The following is a 20,259-nucleotide window of genomic DNA, read 5'->3' as shown; positions in this document are numbered from 1 at the left end:
TCGTTCACATCAGGGCCGTTTCTGTGCGCTTTTTACAGCGCACTGCCCTGTGCGATCAGCAAGGTATTTACTTTCCTATGTAACTAAATGTAGCTGGTTCACATCTATCCGCTGCGCTGAGCAGCGTTACAGAAACGTAGGGTTGCATGCATTTCTGTGCGTTGAGCTGGAAAGCGCACATCAATGCAAGTGAATGGGTGCGCTTTTTTAGCGCATAGAAGCGCGTACAAGCGCATAGAAGCGCATGCGTTTTTTACCCCTAATTGGAGAAAAAAATACATTTACATACAAAAACAAAGTTTTATTGACAACTGCTGCTGGTACAACAAGCAAAACGTGCTTTAAAGAAGCGCAGCGCAACGCACAGAAACGCGCACTAAAGCGCGCAGAAGCGCATGCGGTTTTTACCACGCGCTTTCACACGTTTTTCAGCGCAGCAGATGTGAACGAGGCCTTACAGTGATCCCTTCCAGTTCTGACAATATTTTGTCAGAACTGAAATATACCAGTTGCTGTCAGTTACAACTGAATGTGCAAGGTAATGTCCATGTTTTCCTATGGCTCAAGTGGGGTGATATTACAGTTTAACAGTGTGCTGACCAGGAAGCTGTTATGGGGTAATGGCCATTTTCAAAATGGAGGACAGAGAATTCCATTGATCACAGAGGACAAACAGGATGCAGGAGAGGAGAAAGATTAAGGAGTAGACTACACAGGAGTTAAGTATGACGTGTTAATGTTTATTTTGACTTTTCATTTTCAGTTCAGGTTCTCTTTAAGGGACTGAATGAAAGCTTTATCAGATTGCTGTATACAGGTACCAGATAAGTCCTGCTACCTTTCTGAGGTTTCAAAGATCAGCTTGTACACACAATAGTCTGTTTTTGTACGTTTCATTACCAGCGCCCATCATACCTAAAGGATAAAGGATAAACTTCGGTATTGAAGGTTTGCAAGGAAACCATCTACAGTTAGTCATTAACTGCATCACCTAAAGTGACTTTTGTTATCGATGAAACGTATGTTTTGGGATGTAAATATAGGATGGGCAGCGGACTAAGGGTTAGGGAAAGCTTACACGCCCCACTCTTACGTCAACCTCATAACGCATTTTCCAATCCGATCTGCCTCTCCTCGTTATTTCACGAGGTCTGAGTGACCTCTGCTATTTTTCAAATATTTGTGCAGCCTCAAAGCAAACAAAGCAGGTTTAATAGACGCGATTACACAACCAGGGACACACAAGGAGACAGTCAACAAGGCACGGATGACATTTTCGGGCAACGGGCCAAGCGTCATTAACCGACAGACTGGAATAGCTTTAATTCGTTCTCTATCGGATGCAATTATCCAGCAATGAGCATGTCTGCGATCTCCAGACGAGATATCAAGTGATACAACCAACACTCCGCATCTTTCAGATCCCCTTTCCTTGTGACATCAGCTGCAGCCACAATCTGAGCAGGCTTTCTGCTGATGCAAGGATTCTAGCAACCCCCGTGAAAGAGGAGAATGAAGGAAAAGACGGCTAATCAATGCGTATGAAGCAGAGACTGCTCTCGTCGCTCGCAGCCCGGGACTGGAAACGCCAGGTGCTACGCGGGGTCATGTCAGTCCTAAGTACTGCTTTCTCGGTTACCGGTAGAGAACTGCAGGACCAATTAGAGAAAAATGCAGATTACCAAGCGCCTGCTCAGACCCTAATCAGTAATTAACCTCCTTGCCGGTTATCCCGAGCTCAGCTCGGGGTAACCTGCGCAGGAGGATATCTCAGGCCCCGCTGGGCCGATTTGCATAATTTTTTTTTTTGTTACAAGCAGCTAGCACTTTGCTAGCTGCTTGTAACTTCCGATCGCCGTTGCTCGCCGCCGATCCGCCGCAATCCGCCGCGCCGAGTCGCTCCCCCCCGCCCCAGAGCCCTGCGCTGCCTGGCCAATCAGTGCCAGGCAGCGTTGAGGGGCGGATCGGGATTCCCTATGACGTCCCGACGTCCATGACGTCGGTGACGTCATCCCGCCCCGTCGCCATGGCGACCGGGGAAGCCCTGCAGGAAATCCCGTTCTCAACGGGATTCCCTGCATACTCTGATCGCCGAAGGCGATCGGAGTGGGTGGGGGGATGCCGCCGCTTAGCGGCTATCATGTAGCGAGCCCTTGGCTCGCTACATGATTTAAAAAAAAAAAAAAATTAAAAAAATGTGCGGCGCTGCCTCCTTGCCGGATTTTTTAGACCGGCAAGGAGGTTAAAGGACACTTGAGGTGAAAAACTAATGAAACAAACAATTGTATCTATCCCCCCCCCCCCCCCCCTCCTAAAAATGACCTTTTAAGATATTCCACAGTTTTACTTTACATTTAAATATTTTTTTTTTAAGCTTTTACTGTTTTATTGTTTTTTGCTCAATGACCCATTCATTGAAGTATGCTTGAGCTAAAATCTACACCAACTGCCAGTGCAAAGCTAGCCATTCACTCTCCTCATGTTAGAAGTATAACCTTTAAAAGTCCAACCAGCCAGGCCTGTGGGTGACTGCTAAGTCTGTCTCTCTGTTATACAAAAGTTGAAATAAATGTTCAAGCTTCGGCAAAAGCAAATGTAATCGTTGCTGACTAAAGCTCTCTGAGGCATGTGTCTTCACTCCGACCACTCCCTCTGCTGCACAGGTACATTGCCTTGGCAACAGATGAGTCACTTCAGCAGAAAAAATAAGGGGGGGGGGGAGGAGTGAAATGCACATGCCTCAGAGAGCTTCGGCCTGTAATGATTACATTTGCTAGTGACCAGAGATGAGCAAAGCTTCTCCTACTCTCTGCAGTGAAAAGGTTTTGTTTTTTTGTTTACACACAGGGAATGCTTGGTAATGTTCTTTTAAGTAACGAAGTAGTTACAGGAATATGTAAAGAAAAGAGAACCGAGAGCCCAATATAGTGTATTAAGTACCGGTAATGGATTTTTATTACATAGAGTACAACGATATACTCACAAATCAGGGTTACATCCAGGCAACCACTGTATAGGCAGGTGAGGAGATTATCCTGTCCTCACTCAGGGTTAAGAAGTTGCTCTCTGTAGTTAGGAAGAACAAGGGGTATCCCCCTCCACCAGGGGTGGATATTAGGTATAACGTAAACGAGGACAGAGGCTCCAAAAGAGTAAAAAATTATTAAAAGGTTTAAAAGTGCTTAGGAGGCAGTGGTGGACTTACCTCCTGCAAGCAGACACAGCAAGCTGTGTATTCAAAATAAAGTATATTTATTGGTACACTCCAGGGGGTAATCACAACGCGTTTCGCAGGCCTAAACCCACTTCATCAGGCAATAGTAAGTTGGAGCACACGAACAGTATGTCCGGGTAAAACCTGGCGCCTCATTGAGGCATTGTTGGTGGGCCTTGAGGACAGGCTTGGGGAACACTGCTTTAAGCCATAGACCCTGAACAAGCATGCAGCAGATCATGTGTTTCTTGTGTAATCCAGACACTACTGCAGTCAAATAGACCAGCAGGGCTGCCAGGCAACTGGTACTGTTTAACAGGCAGTCTCCATAGACCGCTTGCTACAGTTGTCCTTTAAGCAAACCTGCCTAAACCAAATTAATGCATAACTGGGCACTGCAATCAAAAGACATTCCATGTGATCGGCTTGTGGTATGAACAACGCAGCTCAAATACAGCAGACGGGCAAATGTAGAGGATGGTGTATTTAGAGTAGTCGTCGTCATCATCTTTAACCCCTTGCACACCAGCAGCGTCTGGCCCATTAAAAACTAGAAAGCATTGGTACCGCAAAACAGCGCTTACCGACCAATCGCCGCACATACCCACCGATCACGCCACTCCTCCATCCCCGCAGGCCCCCTCTCTGCCGTCGCTATAAAAGGCAGAGCTCTGTAAGCCGGCCAGGAGACTCTTTCATTGGCTCTTGACCGTATCCATCAATGTGAGCCAATGGGATCGCGCGGTCAGAAGCTGATGAAAGCGGCTCCTGACCGGCTCACAGAGCTCTGCCGTCATATAGCCAGTGAACGGCAGCAGAAAGACAGTGACGAGATCTGTGGGAGCGCGCGGCAGGCTAGTTGAAATCTACATCCTGTCAGAGCAGCGCAACTACCTGCAGGATGTAGATTTCCACTAACGCAGTATGGAAGCGGTTAATATGAATCAGTCATGTCAGACTGACCAAATAGGTCTGTTCATGGGCTTGGGTACACGCCATGCAATTTTCTCATCAGATCGACAAGCAACTGGTATTGTTTAACCACTTGCCGACCGCACGCTTATACCGTGCGTCGGCAAAGTGGCAGCTGCAGGACCAGCGACGCAGTACTGCGTCGCCAGCTGCAGGCTGATTAATCAGGAAGCGGCTGCTTCCTGTCAAATCACGGCGGGGGGCTCCGTGAATAGCCTGCGGGCCGCCGATGGCGGCTCGCAGGCTAAATGTAAACACAAGCGGAAATAATCCGCTTTGTTTACATTTGTACGGCGCTGCTGCGCAGCAGCGCCGTAAGGCAGATCGGCGATCCCCGGCCAATCAGCGGCCGGGGATCGCCGCCATGTGACAGGGGACGTCCTGCAGCCTCGATCACCGGGGGGGGGGGGGGGGGGAAGGTAGGAGAGGGAGGGGGGAATTTCGCCGCGGAGGAGGGCTTTGAGGTGCCCCCCCCCCGCCAGCCACACGCAGGCAGAAGAGATCAGACCCCCCCTGCACATCATCCCCATAGGGGGGAAAAAAGGGGGGCAATCTGATCTCTCTGCCTGCACCCTGATCTGTGCTGGGGGCTGCAGAGCCCACCCAGCACAGATCACTAAAAACCACGCTGGTCCTTAAGGGGGGGTAAAGGGTGGGTCATCAAGTGGTTAAAAGGAAATTGACAGTATTGGCCTATGGCCAGAAATCCATGCATTAGTATGTGTAGGAAAGCAACTTAGAGTATTAGTGGAAAAGCTAGAAGCATAACTCAATTTGTTGCAGTTAAAAAAAAAAAAAAATGCTGAAATCGATTGACAATCTGTTTGCAGTAAAGGCAGCCATACGATCCCTCTCTGATCAGATTCGATCAGAGAGGGGTTTATCTGTTGGCAAATCGACCAGTGTATGGCCATCTTACCAGAACTACCGCTGATCAGTGCATAGCCAGCAGAGACGGTCAAGGAGAATTTCATATAGACTGCATGCAGCTTGCAACCCGGCCAAAAAAAGTAAAAAAAAAAATAAAAAAAAAAAAAACTGGCCTAATTAAAATCTAAATTTGCTGCAATTACTGTCATCATATTCGATCATCTGGAATGGTGAGTACAACAAGAGTAAGGCTTTGTTCACAACTAAAATCAGGAAATCGATGCCAGCGATTTACTATTTTGTGGGCGATTTCTTTTTCTCCTCCCGGCGCTCAGGTGGGCGATGCGGTTTTTGTAAATCCCTTTTATAGGCGCTTTTGCAGAGCGATTGCATTTTCTCACTTCCTGATGTCAGTCAGGAAGTGAACTCTTTGAACCGGAAATGAATAAATACATCTATTCTTGAAATCGCCTAGGAAATCGCTATGCAAAGCGCTTTTTCAAGCGTTTTGCGATTCCCCTATACCTTACATTGTTGCAAAATGCCTCAAAAATGGTCCAGGCAACGCTTTGCTGAGCGGATCGGAAACAAACCACTCAGATGTGAACTCTCTCATAGGGAATCATTGCACTAGCGCTTTTAAGGGCTCTTTTCCACTATGAAATGCGTTCAATTTCCACCATACTCATAGTACAGCTCAATCGCATACAAAACGCGGCAGGACGACGATTGCGCTTTGACTAAAATCGCATCGCAATCGGATCGCACTAACGGAAATTGCTGCTGCAGTTTCCATTAGTTTAAAGTACCTTGCGATTTGCGATCAGAATAAAATCTCAAATCGCAGGGTAGTGGAAAAAGGCCCTCAGGGGGATTTTGAAAAATCGCCTGCGCTTGAAAAAAGGCCAAAAAACGCCCTTAGTGTGAATGAGCCCTAAAGGAGGATATAATGAATTTCCACTATACAAAAGTATATATTATGCAAAAATATTTTGGCCAAAGTTTTAATTCTAATTCTCTATATATGAAATAAGGCTGCTTGGATGGTTATGGGGCAGATCCTCTGCCTCTAAGGCCACATACACACATCAGACCATAGTCTTTTGAAAATGAAAGATCACAGACCAATCTTACCACCCTTCATGTAGTATGAGAGCCATACCTACACAGTCTATTCTATGGAGCTGAACTCCCCATCAGAAAAAAATCTTTGCAAGATGCTGCACACACAGATGCTGTACAGTCACAAAAGATCAGTATCTGCAAAAGATCTGTTACTGCCAAAAATCCTTTCCTGCAAATTGCAATTATAGTCTATGAGATCTGCAGATCATCATACACACCTTGTTTAACTGACATTCATCTGCAGATCAGATCCACAAGGATGGATTTTCAGATCTGCGGATGATTGCTTGATCTGCAGATGAATGTCAGTTAAATCATGTGTGTATGCTGATCTGCAGATCTCTTAGACTATCGTTGCAATTTGCAGGAATGGATTTTTGGCAGGAACTGATCTTTTGTGTCTGTACAGCATCTGTGTGTGCAGCATCTTGCAAAGATTTTTATCTTATGGGGAGTTCAGCTCCATAGAATAGACTGTGTAGATATGGCTCTCATACTACATGGAAGGGGGTAAGATTGGTCTGTGATCTTTCATTTTCCAAAGACTATAGTCTGATGTGTGTACGAGCCTTAAGGCCCCGTCACACTTGATTGTTATAGGATTGTACGTACCACAACGTTCCCAAAAGTTCTCACCGCATGTTACCGCTACGGTGTAACCATACAGAGCGCAGAACGCCACAGGAGGGGGGATTGGTGATTGGTCAGATTACCAGAGAGGATTGGAAAATAACAGTCTGAACAGAGGGGACAGCGAGGGGAACCACAAACCTCATGGGGCTGGAGGAAGCCCCAGGTAAAGTATGAATACACCCCTGTTGGCCATCTCAGGTACACTTTAAAGTGTATCCGAGGCAAACCATGGGTACAAAGCCACTTACTTGCCTAAGAAGAGGGAAGCCTCTGGATCCTATAGATCAGGGGTAGGGAAGCTATGGCTCTGGAGCCAGAGGTTGTTCTTCTGATGGCTGCATCTGGCTCACAGACAAATCAGTAGGGGGTTTATTCACTAAGCTACACTGATCAAGCAGCGCAGCTTAGTGTGGCAGCGCAAGTAACATTCTTAAAGTAGGAAAACTACTGCTGTAGCATGCACTACTAACTTACTCGCACTCCCTCCAAAACTAACGGCTGTTTCAATTTATCCCACTCTGCACTCTGTCAGGTCCAGTGACTTTGTAAGATGACATCCGCGCACTTTGATTGGCCCAATAGGCTGCCTGTCACTTGACAGGCAGCCTATTGGGCCAACGCGCGGGGATCACATTCTACAAAGTGAATCAACCCCACAAGTCAGCTAGCTAATTGTACAAGCTGTTAGTCGGTATTTCTCCTGTCTGGGAAATGGCTGATGTTGCTGAAACCCAAAAGAAGCTGAAGACGTGTGTGACACTTACACTGCCAGGCAGATCAACTGTACACACATACCATGGCAACAGGGACATGAGCCCTTTGCTGTGCATGTGCACTGTCCCAGTTTGAAGCATATTGTTTGGCTCTCAAAGATTTACATTTTAAAATATGGCATTTAAGGCTCTCTCGGGCAAAAAGGTTCCTGACCCCTGCTATAGAGGCTTCCCACACCGTTCTCCAGGCCCGTTGCCGAGCGTAGACCCTCCAAAGATTACCGACAAGGGCTTGTCAGTAGTATGATCTGGGTCGCACGCCTTTTCAAGCAGGAGCACAGTTGTGCTAAAGCCAGAGCCACTTGCGCACAAACATCTGTGCTACAGCGCAGGGGAGCTAGAAGAGCAGCAGGTCCCCAATCAGCTGGAGGGTCAGTGAGTGGTAACATGGAACTAGAGGAGGCCAAGGGAAGCCTCATTAGGATCCAGAGGCTTCTCTGTCCTTCGGCAAGTAAGTCTTTCTGAGCTTAGGCTTGGGTTCTCTTTCAAAAGGAGCTGTCAGCCATATTATCTGAGAAAACAAAACATATATAAAAGATACCCGAGGTGACATGTGATATGATGAGATAGACATGGGTGTGTACAGTGCCTGGCGCACAAATAACTATGCTGTGTTCCTTTTTTTTTTTCTTTCTCTGCCTTAAAGAGTTAAATATCAGGTATGTAAGTGGCTGACTCAGTCCCGACTCAGACAGGAAGTGATAAGAAATTTCAACTATAAACCACTTTGCTGGCAGAAAATGGCTTCCGAGAGCAGGAAAGAGATAAAAAGTGTCAATAATTCGTACATTTTAGCTCTGGCATACATCAATGAATGTGTCATTGAGCAAAAACAAAGCATTGGAACTTAAAAAGTAGATTTAGGCTTCTTGCACACAGGGACGTTACAGGCGCACGTTAGTGCAGCCTGTAACGCTCCCCCAACGCACAGCAATGTAACACAAGTGGGCTGTTCACACTGCCCACGATGCGTTACATTGTAACGCAGCAAAGTGCTGGATGCTGTGCGTTATGCGCGGCTAAGCCGCGTTAGACTGTTTGCACATGCTCAGTCATGTTGGGGAGGGGAGAGCGGCCGGGCACATGGCTAATTAATATTCACTGCACGTTGTGACGTGCAGTGTTTACTTCCTGGAGCGGCCGCTCTGTGCGGCGATTGGCCGGCGGGACCACGTGATGCCGCATGCGTCCAAGAGTGCGCATCACGGACGCCAGAGTGAGCTGCCCAACGCGGCTCACTCCGACGTCCACACCAGAGAGCACCAGGCGTTGCGTTAGGGGCACGTTATGTGCCCTATAACGTCCCCTAAACGCAACGTCCTGGTGTGTGACTAGCCTTAAATAAAATAAAACTGTGGAATATCTTAAAAAGTCATCTTTAGGAGAAGGACGATAGATACAATTGTTTATTTCATTTGTTTTCGCCTCGGGTGTCCTTTAAAGGAAACCAGAGATGAATGCTTTGGCACAAAATAATCTAAAAAAATAAATTTTACAAAAATGCGATTCCTGGTATTTTCACCGCTCTGGTGTGCAGTTTTTTTGTGTTTTTTTTTGTGTTTTTTACTAAAACTCCATGAAAAACACAGTTCATCAGAAAAGCATATTTAGTGGGCTGTGTGCAAAATGAAATCATCATTTCTAAAAACCTCTTATGACCAATATAGATAAAAAAAATGGCTCTTTCCTCTGCACCAGCAGCTCCTCCCATCTCATCACAGCTCTCTGTCATGCTGCAAATATACAGAACAGGAAAGCAAAGCCAGAAAGGGGGCAGAATTGGGCTTGAAAATACATCAGAGAAGACAGACTACGCTATAATGATTTCTGAGCAAAGCCAGACTGAATGTTCAGTTGGGGATTTTATCAGGGCTGATAATAAGCAGGCTGAGCAGTGAAGGATGAAACAGAGAGCAAAGTAGGTGTTTTCTCTAATGTTACCACTGATATATATGGTAAAATACATGAGGATGCTTCATCTCTGGTTCACTTTAAACCCTGAGAAGGGCTGCAGCCTGTGCATCTCTATGCCTAAAGTTAAGCACTGGACAGGACAGAGGACACAGTCCTTACACATAGCATATATATCTTATAAATAACACGTTAGAGTCGCTTTCAGCCAAGGCCACCTAAAGACAGCTAAAAACATGTCAAGCCCAACATCAGATAACACTTTTATTACCTTCATGGCCACACTGGTATAGAACACAACAGCTCATATACATCTGTAAGGTAAGCACAACACCCGGTCACATCAGCATGTTAGTAATGTAATTCAGGTTAGGATGTCTGGCCTGTACCACACACTGCCAGGGAGAGGGGGGGGTTAGTCAGCTGCACCACTAGACTGACGTACTGGCATACCGTCCTGACTGGCCAATGGCAGGACGGTGATGGGAGACATATACCTTGGGATTGTAATGCATTTGGTATTGCAGTTCTGTGTTGTGATGGCCTTCTCCAGCTCGTCGAGCTGTCCAGTTTTCTTCAGCTTCTTTACCAGGCTTTTCACCGCCTTTTCGCACCACTTCTCTTCCTGTCCGTTCTGCTCCCCGCCTCCAGCTCCGGTAGTGCCGCTGGCTGACTTCTTCCAGCCCAGGAGGCGCTTCACGACCGGTGGGGTGAAGGGTAGGATGGAGGACATAGTGCTGCAATTTTAAGGAGGAGAATATTCACGCCTGTCCTGAAAGAGACAGTGAGAGACATGAGAGAGTCACAAGGGGGAAGCAACCATAAAGGATACATTTACAATGTTATTCCAGAGTTACAGATTACCCAGCAAGCTCATGGTGAACCAGAACTCCTAGGAGTGTGTAAGGCCTCGTTTACATCTGGTGCGTTCAGAAACAAGCAAAAGCGCGATTAAAAAAAATGCATGCGTTGGTGCGCATTTTAGAGCACGTTTCAGTGCATTGCGTTTTTTTTTGTTTTTGTTTTTTTTAAAGGAGTCATCAGGGGGTTTTAACCACTTAGCAACCCTTGCCACGCTTATCTACGCCCCTTTAAAATTCACCTGGGGCACAGGGGCGTAGATAGGCAACTCCTGTTTGTTTTCCCGCTGTGAGCGTTCGTGTGCGCGATCGCGTGCACATGGATGCGCGGTCGCGTGCATGCGGATGTGCGGTCGCGATCGGCACCCGCTGGTCAACCAATCAAAGTGCTTACAAGTTTGAATAAGCACTGCCAAAGCCAATGGCAGTGCTCATTCATTCAGAATGTGTGTAAACATTGAATCAGTCACTATGCTGTTACAGTTACTGAGATCACTCGTGAGAGGATCTCAGATAACTAATACAGCATTAGTGACTGATCAGCATCAGTTAGGTTTTTTTTTAATAAATTTTACCCCCATTAACCCTTGCCTCCATAAAATGTTAAAATTGCTGTGGTTTTTAGGGGAAAAACCCTGTGGTAGAGAAGTGGTTAATAATAATAATAATAGTAAGTGCTACTTACCCGGGGCTTTGTCCTGCCCCAAGCTCCCAGCCTGTCCCTCGCTGCAGCTCCTCTGTGAGCCGTTCGCCTGTGAAGCTTCCCGGCGATGACGTCAGGCCGACCTGTACTGTGCCTGCGCGAGGCGCAATAGTTCTGCGCAGTACACTCTGGCCCACGTGGCAGTGATTGACAGCGCTGCTCGCACAGGCGCAGTACAGGCGGACTCCAGGTCGGCCTGATGCCATCGCCGTGGACCGGAAACCTCACAGGCGAACGGCTCACCGAGGATCTGCAGCGAGGGACTTGCTGGGAACTTGGGGCAGGACGAAGCCCCGGGTAAGTACCACTTATTGTTCTTAAAACCCCATGATGACTCCTTTAAGCATGTTTTGCGTATTGTAGCAGTTGTCAGTAAAGATTTGTTTTCATTTGAAAATGTGTGCATGGGCTTGTATGAGCTAAAAAACACAAACATTCACTTGCATTGTGCGCTTTACAGCTCAACGCACAGAGATGCATGCAACCAGGGCTGTGGAGTCGGAGTCGTGGAGTCGGGCAATTTTGGGTGCCTGGAGTCGGAGTCGGGAAAAAAATGCAGACTCCGACTCCTAATGAATTTGTAACTGTAATTAAAATAGAAAATATGATAAAATGTTCTATTTCTCAGATAATAGTCATTTAAAAATAATGTATAAAGTATATATACAGTAATCGCTGTGCTTAGTCCACAAAAATGAAATATACCAATCAAAATTAGTTACTTGTGCTGCTTCAATAAAGCAGTCCCCGTATTTTTAAGGTCAGATATACATATCTGATTGTGACTGTATATATGATGTGTACACAGGAAACTCTTATATATACTAAATAACATCTATGCTGTAAGAAAAAAGCCTGATGTGTAGCTGTGTCACTAATTTTGCATTGATGTTGGTTTATGCAAATGTATGTACTCCCTTTGCTGATGAAATCAAATAATTTGATATGTTGTTAAAATTTGGTTTGGCGACTACAAATTAAAGGGTAACTGAGACGGATGAAAAGTAAAGTTTTATACATACCTGGGGCTTCCTCCAGCCCCCTTCAGGCTAATCAGTCCCTCGCTGTCCTCCACCACCCGGATCTTCTGCTATGAGTCCTGGTAATTCAGCCAGTCAGCGCTGTCTGGCCGCATGCCGCTCCCACAGCCAGGAACATTCTGCACCTGCGCAATAGTGCTGCACAGGTGTAGTATGCTCCTGGCGGCGAAGTGTGTGCATGCGCACTACGCCCGACTGGCTCATGTACCTGGACTCATAGCAGAAGATCCAGGTGGTGGAGGAGGACAACGAGGGACTGATTATCCTGAAGGCGGCTGGAGGAAGCCCCAGGTCTGTAACTTTAATTTCATCTGTCTCAGGTTTACTTTGTTACACAGTAGTACTATACTCTACATATGCACTCCCCACAGAGCTGCAGGGAATCCACTGAGAATGCTGTGCACATTGAATACAGAGGTGTTGTCTGTTTACAATCTCCTCATTCCCCTGCAGAGTACCTGCACATCATTCTTACATGTACCCACACTTACATTGCCTAGGGCCTGATAGATGTTCTTTGTTCCGGTTTGTACCTTTTACATGTACTCTTACCAAGGACTAGTTTTCGTCTAAAGGGAATAAATATAGTAGTCTACATATCCTTCTCACTTCAGTTGTCTTGTAAAATTCCTAAGCGTTGGCAGTAAGAGATGAATTTCATGTTACATACTTTTAATCAACAAAATTGTAATATGCAAATTAGAGGAGTCGGAGGATTTTTGGACCGACTCCACAGCCCTGCATGCAACACTATGTGTTTGTAACACAGCTGAGCTCAGCGCAGCGCATAGATGTGAAACAGGCACATTCAATTCCATGGGAAAATCAATACCTTGCTGAACACAGGGCAGTGCGCTGTGAAAAGCGCACAGAAATGGCCCTGATGCTAACGAGGCCTAAGGGGCTACAAAGGACCAAAAATGCCATCTTACTAAAATGTTATGGAAAACAGAAGTTTACCTTCTTAAAACAGAAGGTATTTGCAATTATTCAGGTTGGAGTGAGCGTATGATGTCTCCCACAATGCATCACTGCTGAAATATGCAAGTTATCCATTGTTGTCCCTGTGAGCTAAACACACCTCCAGATCTACTAGAACACAATGATGTGTCAGCTTGTTAATTGTACAGAGTCACAATAATCCAACATACATACAGACTGTTTCAGGTTGGTTGATCATCAGTGCATGGCATGGATTATTCTGGCTCTATGGGGTAGGATTTCAAAAAATGTAATTAGCCAAGAGTCTGAACTAATGTACTCAAGAAGAGCAAACTTTGTATGCATATTTACAAACTGAAAAATCATAACCAAAGACTAAACCTACGTATAGATGCTAGGCTCTAATGGCGTCCCCGATATCGTATATTAATCGGGCATGCTAGATCTTTAGCAACAACAATCCCCCGATAAGTTTATTATTATTAAAGAGTAACTGTCGGGCATAAAAACAAAAATCTATTCTTTATTTGTATCTGGTAAACAAGTAATAAGGATGCTAACCAGGCGATCCAAAAGTTAAAATAACTATTACTTTTCTTGTTGATTAATTATCATTCCCCAGTTTACATGACTTATTTGGTACACACACCTCTGTTCCTATCTGATTGGCCAAAATTTCTCAGGCTTAAACAATGCACTTTCTATAGTGAAGGGTGGGCAAATCAGGCAGAGGAGACGGATATTACATCACGACTGGCTTCAAAATAGCCACAGTAAATATGGAAACTGTCTGGAATAGGATTCTTTACTTTTCCTTTATAAATTTCACAGGAATTATAACGTGGACAGTGCAATACATATGTTACGTATGTAGAGCAAGTATTTATCTACTTATATATTTGGTTTTTTTTTTCCTGAGATAGTATAGGTCCGTACACACGCCGGACTGCAGGCAACGATAGGTCCGTCATCACCTCCCGCTGGGTGGGCGTTCCAGCGACGGTCTGGCGTGTGTACAGTCTGTCTGCGGATTGATACGGCTGTTTCTTAACGATCAGAAACAGCCGTATCAGTCTGCAGAGAGACTGTACACACGCCGGACTGTCGCTGGAACGCCCACCCAGCGGGAGGCGACAACAGACCCGTTGTTGCCAGCAGTCTGGCGTGTGTACGGACCTTATGGCTGACAGCTCCTCTTTAATAAAGTACCAACATAAGCCGTGGCGTTGTACAAAGAAAACATGCGGTACATGATAATAAAGACAATTGTGTACATCAATATACAAAATAAAGAATCAGTAATCACAGTGAATAAAGCAACATGAATAAAATGCATAAGGCTCAGTTCACATTGAACAAAAAAAACAAAAAAACAGGCCAGCTAGGGCGTGAGCCCGATAAAGCAGTTGTGTCCGCTTATTAGCAATGCATCAATGAAAAGTGGACAGAAGCGGACACAACTGCATTATTGGGCTCAGACCCTTAGCAGAAGATAAAAGGAACAGACCCTAACGGAGGTGAACGGATCCTTTGTTACTCAATAGGATCTGTTCACATTGCTCCATTTGAGCACGTCCATTCCGCCCAAAGTATCGCAAAGTTTAGGCCTGCAGCGATTTCTCCGGATCAGTTTTCCATCTGTACCATTGTGAACCGGGCCTCAAAGATTCCAAGACACAAATGTATGCATTTCCCTTTAAACAATACCAGTTGCCTGGCAGCCCTGCTGATCTCTATGGCTGCAGTAGTGACTGAATCACACATCTGAAACAAGCATGCGGCTAATCCAGTGAGACTTCAGTCAGAATCATCTGATCTGCATGCTTGTAAAGGGGCTAGGGCTAAAGGCAGGACAGCCAGGCAATGTGCATTGTTTAAAAGGAAATAAATAGGTCAGCCTCCGTATCCCTCTTACTTCAGGTGTGCTTTAAAGAGGGACTGCAGAGAAAACAACAATGAATAATTGCTTATTTTTTCAAGGCTGTGGAGTCGGTAAAAAAATCCGACTCCTCAGTTTAGGATTGCACCGACGCCGACTCCGCATATTACAATCTTGTTGATTGAAAGTATGTAATATGAAATTCGTCTCTTAACTGCCAACGCTTAGGAATTTTAAAATACAACTGAAGTGTGAGGGATATGGAGACTGCCATATTTATTCCCTTTTAAACAATACCAGTTACCTTGCTATCCAGCTGATCTTCTGCCTCTAATGCTTTTAGTCATAGACTAAGGCCTCGTTCACATCATACGCGCTAATGCGCGCGTTTGGAAGCGTGGATGACGTGTTAACATGCAAGAACTGCAGAAGGGTAGGATCTTCTGCCTCTAATACTATTAGTCAGACTAAAACTAGTCCTTGGTAAGAGTACTTGTAAAAGGTACAAACAACATCTATCAGGCCGTAGGCAATGTAACTGTGGGTACATGTAAGAGTGATGTGCAGATACTCTGCAGGGGAATAAGGAGATTCTTCCTCTATTACACATTCTTCATGTACAATTTGAACCAGGTTTATGGGTGATAGACAACACCTCTGTGTTCAATGTGCACAACATTCTCAGTTGATTCCCTGCAGCTCTGTGGGGAGTGCATATGTTGAGTATAGTACTACTGTGTAACAAAGTAAACCTGAGACAGATGAAATTAAAGTTTTATACATACCTGGGGCTTCCTACAGCCCCCTTCAGGCTAATTAGTCCTTCGCTGTCCTTCTCCGCCACCTGGATCTTCTGCTGAGTCCAGGTACTTGAGCCAGTCGGGCGTAGTGCGCATGCACACACTCAGCCGCCGGGAGCGTACTACACCTGCGCTGCAGTATTGCGCAGGTGCAGAACACTCCTGGCTGCGGAAGCGGCACGTGGCCGGACTACGCTGACTGGCTGAATTACTGGGACTCATAGCAGAAGATCCAGGTGGTGGAGGAGGACAGCGAGGGACTGATTAGCTTGAAGGCGGATGGAGGAAGCTCCAGGTATGTATAAAAAAAAAAAAAAAAAAAAAAAACTTCTTTTCATCCGTCTCAAGTACCCTTTAATAATTCGTAGTCAATCCAAATTTTAACATATCAAATTATTTGATGTTATGAGCAAAGGGAGTACATACATTTGCATAAACCAACATCAGTGCATAATTATATCCATCTCATTGACCATCTCTATTAGGGCTCGTTTCCACTATAGCGAATCCGCATGCGGGCACTGCATGCGGATTCGCATAGTCAATGTAAGTGGATGGGGCTGTTTCCACGTGTGCGGCGACGTTTTTCGGTGCGGAAAAAATCTGCACGACAGGGTCGGCAAATTTCGCGTGCGGCAGGAATGCGGGTGAATTGCCGCTAATGCATTCAATAGGGAAATCGCATGCGGATTTCCCCGCGATTTCGCATGAAAGGCAATGGAATTTTACACAGGCAGTGACATGGTTAAATTCGCCTGGCTCCTTGCCATGCGAAATCGCATGCGAAATCGCGGGTAAATCCGCATGGGGAAACGCAGCCGCATGCGATTTCTTCAGCGGTGGAATCCAGGCGATTCCGCACCGCTACAGTGGAAACGAGCCCTTAGTGACACAGCTAGTGAGTGAGTGTCTTTAAAAATACAGGGACTGCTTTATTGAAGCAGCACAAGTAACTATTTTTTGATTGTTCATTTCATTTTTGTGGACTAAGCACAGCTATTACTGTATATATTAATTTATGAGGATTATTATCTGAGAAATAGAACATTTTATCATATTTACTATTTTAAATTCAGTTTAAATTCATTAGGAGTCGGAGCATTTTTTTTCCGACTCCAGGTACCCAAAATTGCTCCGACTCCGAAGCCCTGTATTTTTTTTTTTACAAGGTTTATTTATAGATTATTTAGTCAGCGTTTGCGCCTTGTAAAATCTTTCCTCAACCTGATTTATATTCTGAAATTTATCACTGGTGGCAACAGCTTTAGTTCTGGCAGCTGATCTGTACGGAATGTTAGTTACTGAGAGTTCTGTGCACAGAGGGAGATACTTGCTTGCTTGACAGTTGGAAAAAGGTGTTATTTCCTGCAATGCAATGAGGTTCACAAAAAGCAAACTGTCAGGACCCTGGTTATTACAACACGCTGTGGGAGGGGTTTCAACAGAATATCAGCCAAACAGATCTCCCGATCTATTTTAAAAAAAAAAAAGTAAAGATTTCTCATGGGAAAGGGGGTATCAGCTACAGATTGGGATGAAGTTCAATCCTTGGTTAAAAAGTTCCTATTTAAAGAGACCCCGAAGCGAGTCAAAAATCCATGTTTTTCACTTTTATTTATGTTAAGCGCTATAGCTAGTGCTAAAACACTGCATCCCCGCAGCAAAACAAGGGGTTTATACCCCCCTAATCAAAGGACAAAAATCCTCAACTTTCTTGGTCATGGATTTTGCTGCCCGGGGAGGCAGAGCTTTGAGCTACAGCTCTGCCCCATTCACATCAATCCACCGCGGATCTCCGCCTCTCCCCACCCCTCTCAGTGAAGTATAATTGAAAGGGGTGGGTTGAGGCAGCGATCAGCTGGGATTGATGCAACGGGAGGCAGAGCTACAGCCCTAAGCTCTGCCTCAATCAAGAAGCACTCCCTGCAATTAGCCCAGGGGATTTGGTGTGTATAAACCCCTAATTTTGCCACGGGGATGCAGCGTTTTAGCACTAGCTAAGGTGCTTAACATAAATAAAAAAGTTAAAAACGGATTTTAACTCACTTCAGTCTCTCTTTAAAGTGAACCTAAAGCGACAAAAAAAAAAATTAGATGAACTCACCTGGGGCTTCCCTCAGCCCCCTGCTGCCGATCGGTGCCCTCGCAGCTCCGCTCCGATGCCTCTGCACCCGCCGGCGAACACTTCCGGTTTGGCCGTCACCGGCCGACAGGCATGGGAACGCGAGTGATTGTTCGCGTTCCCAGCCTGTATATCGCCCCCTATGCCGCTATTGTCCCCTAGGCCGCAATAGCAGCATAGGGGGCGATATACAGGCTGGAAACGCGAACAATCACTCGCGTTCCCATGCCTGTCGGCCGGTGAAGGCCAAACCGGAAGTGTTCGCCGGCGGGTGCAGAGGCATCGGAGCGGAGCTGCAAGGGCACCGATCGGCTGCAGGGGGCTGAGGGAAGCCCCAGGTGAGTTCATATTTTTTTGTGTGGCTTTAGGTTCACTTTAAAGGGATGAAGTACTTGCAACTGGTATTTACGAACAAAAGTGCTAATATGATGACAATACAGTACGAAGAAGAACACACTGATGGGAACGAATGCCCAAAGTTGATATGATCTGCAGTATTATTTATCCGACGCTCAACTGCAGTATTGTTATTTCCAGGCTACCTCATGCAGTACCAGTGCAGGGAAAGAAAGAAAAACCACATTACACAGAACAGGCAATCATGTAATCAAAGCCTACAGGGGATGCAGTCCAGGAAGAGAGTGACTGAGAGCGGTCATTAAGTCGGGAATGTGTCAGAAAGCTGGGCTCTCATTGGCTGCACAGCCAGCACTACTCAGATGAACCGATGACCCAGACTGCCCTGAAATGTTCTACAGTGTAACCTGAGCTCTGGCAGCCTGGGCTTTGTAGCAATGCATCATGTAGAAGAAGCCTTGGGCACAGGCTGAGGAGATCAGCTCCCTGCAGACCACAACACAGCACAGAGAGACTTAACCAGCCTGCTCTCTGCAGCCATTCCGGGACTAGGAAAGTACAAGTACATATATATTATTTATAGCATATATTCCACGGCTCTATAGGGAGAACACACTGACTGCTCAAGTCTATCCTCCAGCCACATCTCCTGATACAGACAACTAACATTTACAGTGGTGTGAAAAACTATTTGCCCCCTTCCTGATTTCTTATTCTTTTGCATGTTTGTCACACTTAAATGTTTCTGCTCATCAAAAACCGTTAACTATTAGTCAAAGATAACATAATTGAACACAAAACACAGATTTAAATGATGGTTTTTATTATTTAGTGAGAAAAAAAAAAAAACTCAAAACCTACATGGCCCTGTGTGAAAAAGAAATTGCCCCCTGAACCTAATAACTGGTTGGGCCACCCTTAGCAGCAATAACTGCAATCAAGCGTTTGCGATAACTTGCAACGAGTCTTTTACAGCGCTCTGGAGGAATTTTGGCCCACTCATCTTTGCAGAATTGTTGTAATTCCTGTTTGAGGGTTTTCTAGCATGAACCGCCTTTTTAAGGTCATGCCACAACATCTCAATAGGATTCAGGTCAGGACTTTGACTAGGCCACTCCAAAGTCTTAATTTTGTTTTTCTTCAGCCAGAGGTGGATTTGCTGGTGTGTTTTGGGTCATTGTCCTGCTGCAGCACCCAAGATCACTTCAGCTTGAGTTGACGACAGATTGCCGGACATTCTCCTTCAGGATTTTTTGGTAGACAGTAGAATTCATGGCTCCATCTATCACAGCAAGCCTTCCAGGTTCTAAAGCAGCAAAACAACTACAGACCATCACACTACCACCACCATATTTTACTGTTGGCATGATGTTCTTTTGCTGAAATGCTGTGTTACTTCTACGGCAAATGTAACAGGACACGCACCTTCCAAAAAGTTCAACTTTCGTCTCGTCTGTCCACAAGGTATTTCCCCCAAAGTCTTGGCAATCATTGAGATGTTTTTTTTAGCAAAATTGAGATGAGCCTAAGGGCTAGAACCCACAAGAGCGGTTTTGTGAGCATTTCTGGAGCGATTCAAAACGCTAGCGTTTTGCAAAAACGCTCAGCTAATGTTAATGGATGGGGCAACTTCCACTGGAGCGTTTGCGATTCCTCAAATCGCAAACGCAGGACATGCAGCATTTTGGGAGCGTTAGTGCTTCAATGTAAAGTATATAAACGCTGGCTTAATCGCTCATTAAAACCTGCATGGAGCGATTTTGCTAGCGTTTTAACCTTACCACACACTGTAAAAAAATTAAAATTAATTGAAAGGACCAATCAGACTTTAAAATTCTAATCGCTACACAATCGCTGGCAAATTGATACACTTTGTACAATCACTTCCTAAAACGCTCATGAAACCGCTGACAAACTGCTCATACAAAATGCTAGCGCTTGCGATTAGCGATAGCGTTTTGCAGTCGGTTCCAGGCCTTAATGTTCTTTTTGCTTAAAAGTGGTTTGCGCCTTGGATATCTGCCATGCAGACCGTTTTTGCCCAGTCTCTTTCTTATG

At 45.4% G+C, this 20,259-nt stretch overlaps 1 protein-coding gene across 2 annotated transcripts in view; it reads right to left on the bottom strand.

The window, feature by feature from the left end:
• SMAD2 (SMAD family member 2) overlaps positions 1–20,259 on the bottom strand; it is a 98,859-nt gene that overhangs the window by 51,991 nt on the left and 26,609 nt on the right. For both annotated transcript variants that reach the window (XM_068251392.1, XM_068251400.1), the window contains exon 2: positions 9,996–10,270. In XM_068251392.1, the coding sequence (XP_068107493.1) occupies positions 9,996–10,231 (236 nt within the window). In that variant the 5' untranslated portion in view covers positions 10,232–10,270. The remainder of the gene's footprint in view (positions 1–9,995; positions 10,271–20,259) is intronic.

This window comes from Hyperolius riggenbachi, chromosome 1 (genome assembly GCF_040937935.1).
Source record: "Hyperolius riggenbachi isolate aHypRig1 chromosome 1, aHypRig1.pri, whole genome shotgun sequence".
Taxonomy (NCBI): domain Eukaryota; kingdom Metazoa; phylum Chordata; class Amphibia; order Anura; family Hyperoliidae; genus Hyperolius; species Hyperolius riggenbachi.
This window is presented reverse-complemented; position numbering and strand designations above follow the sequence as displayed.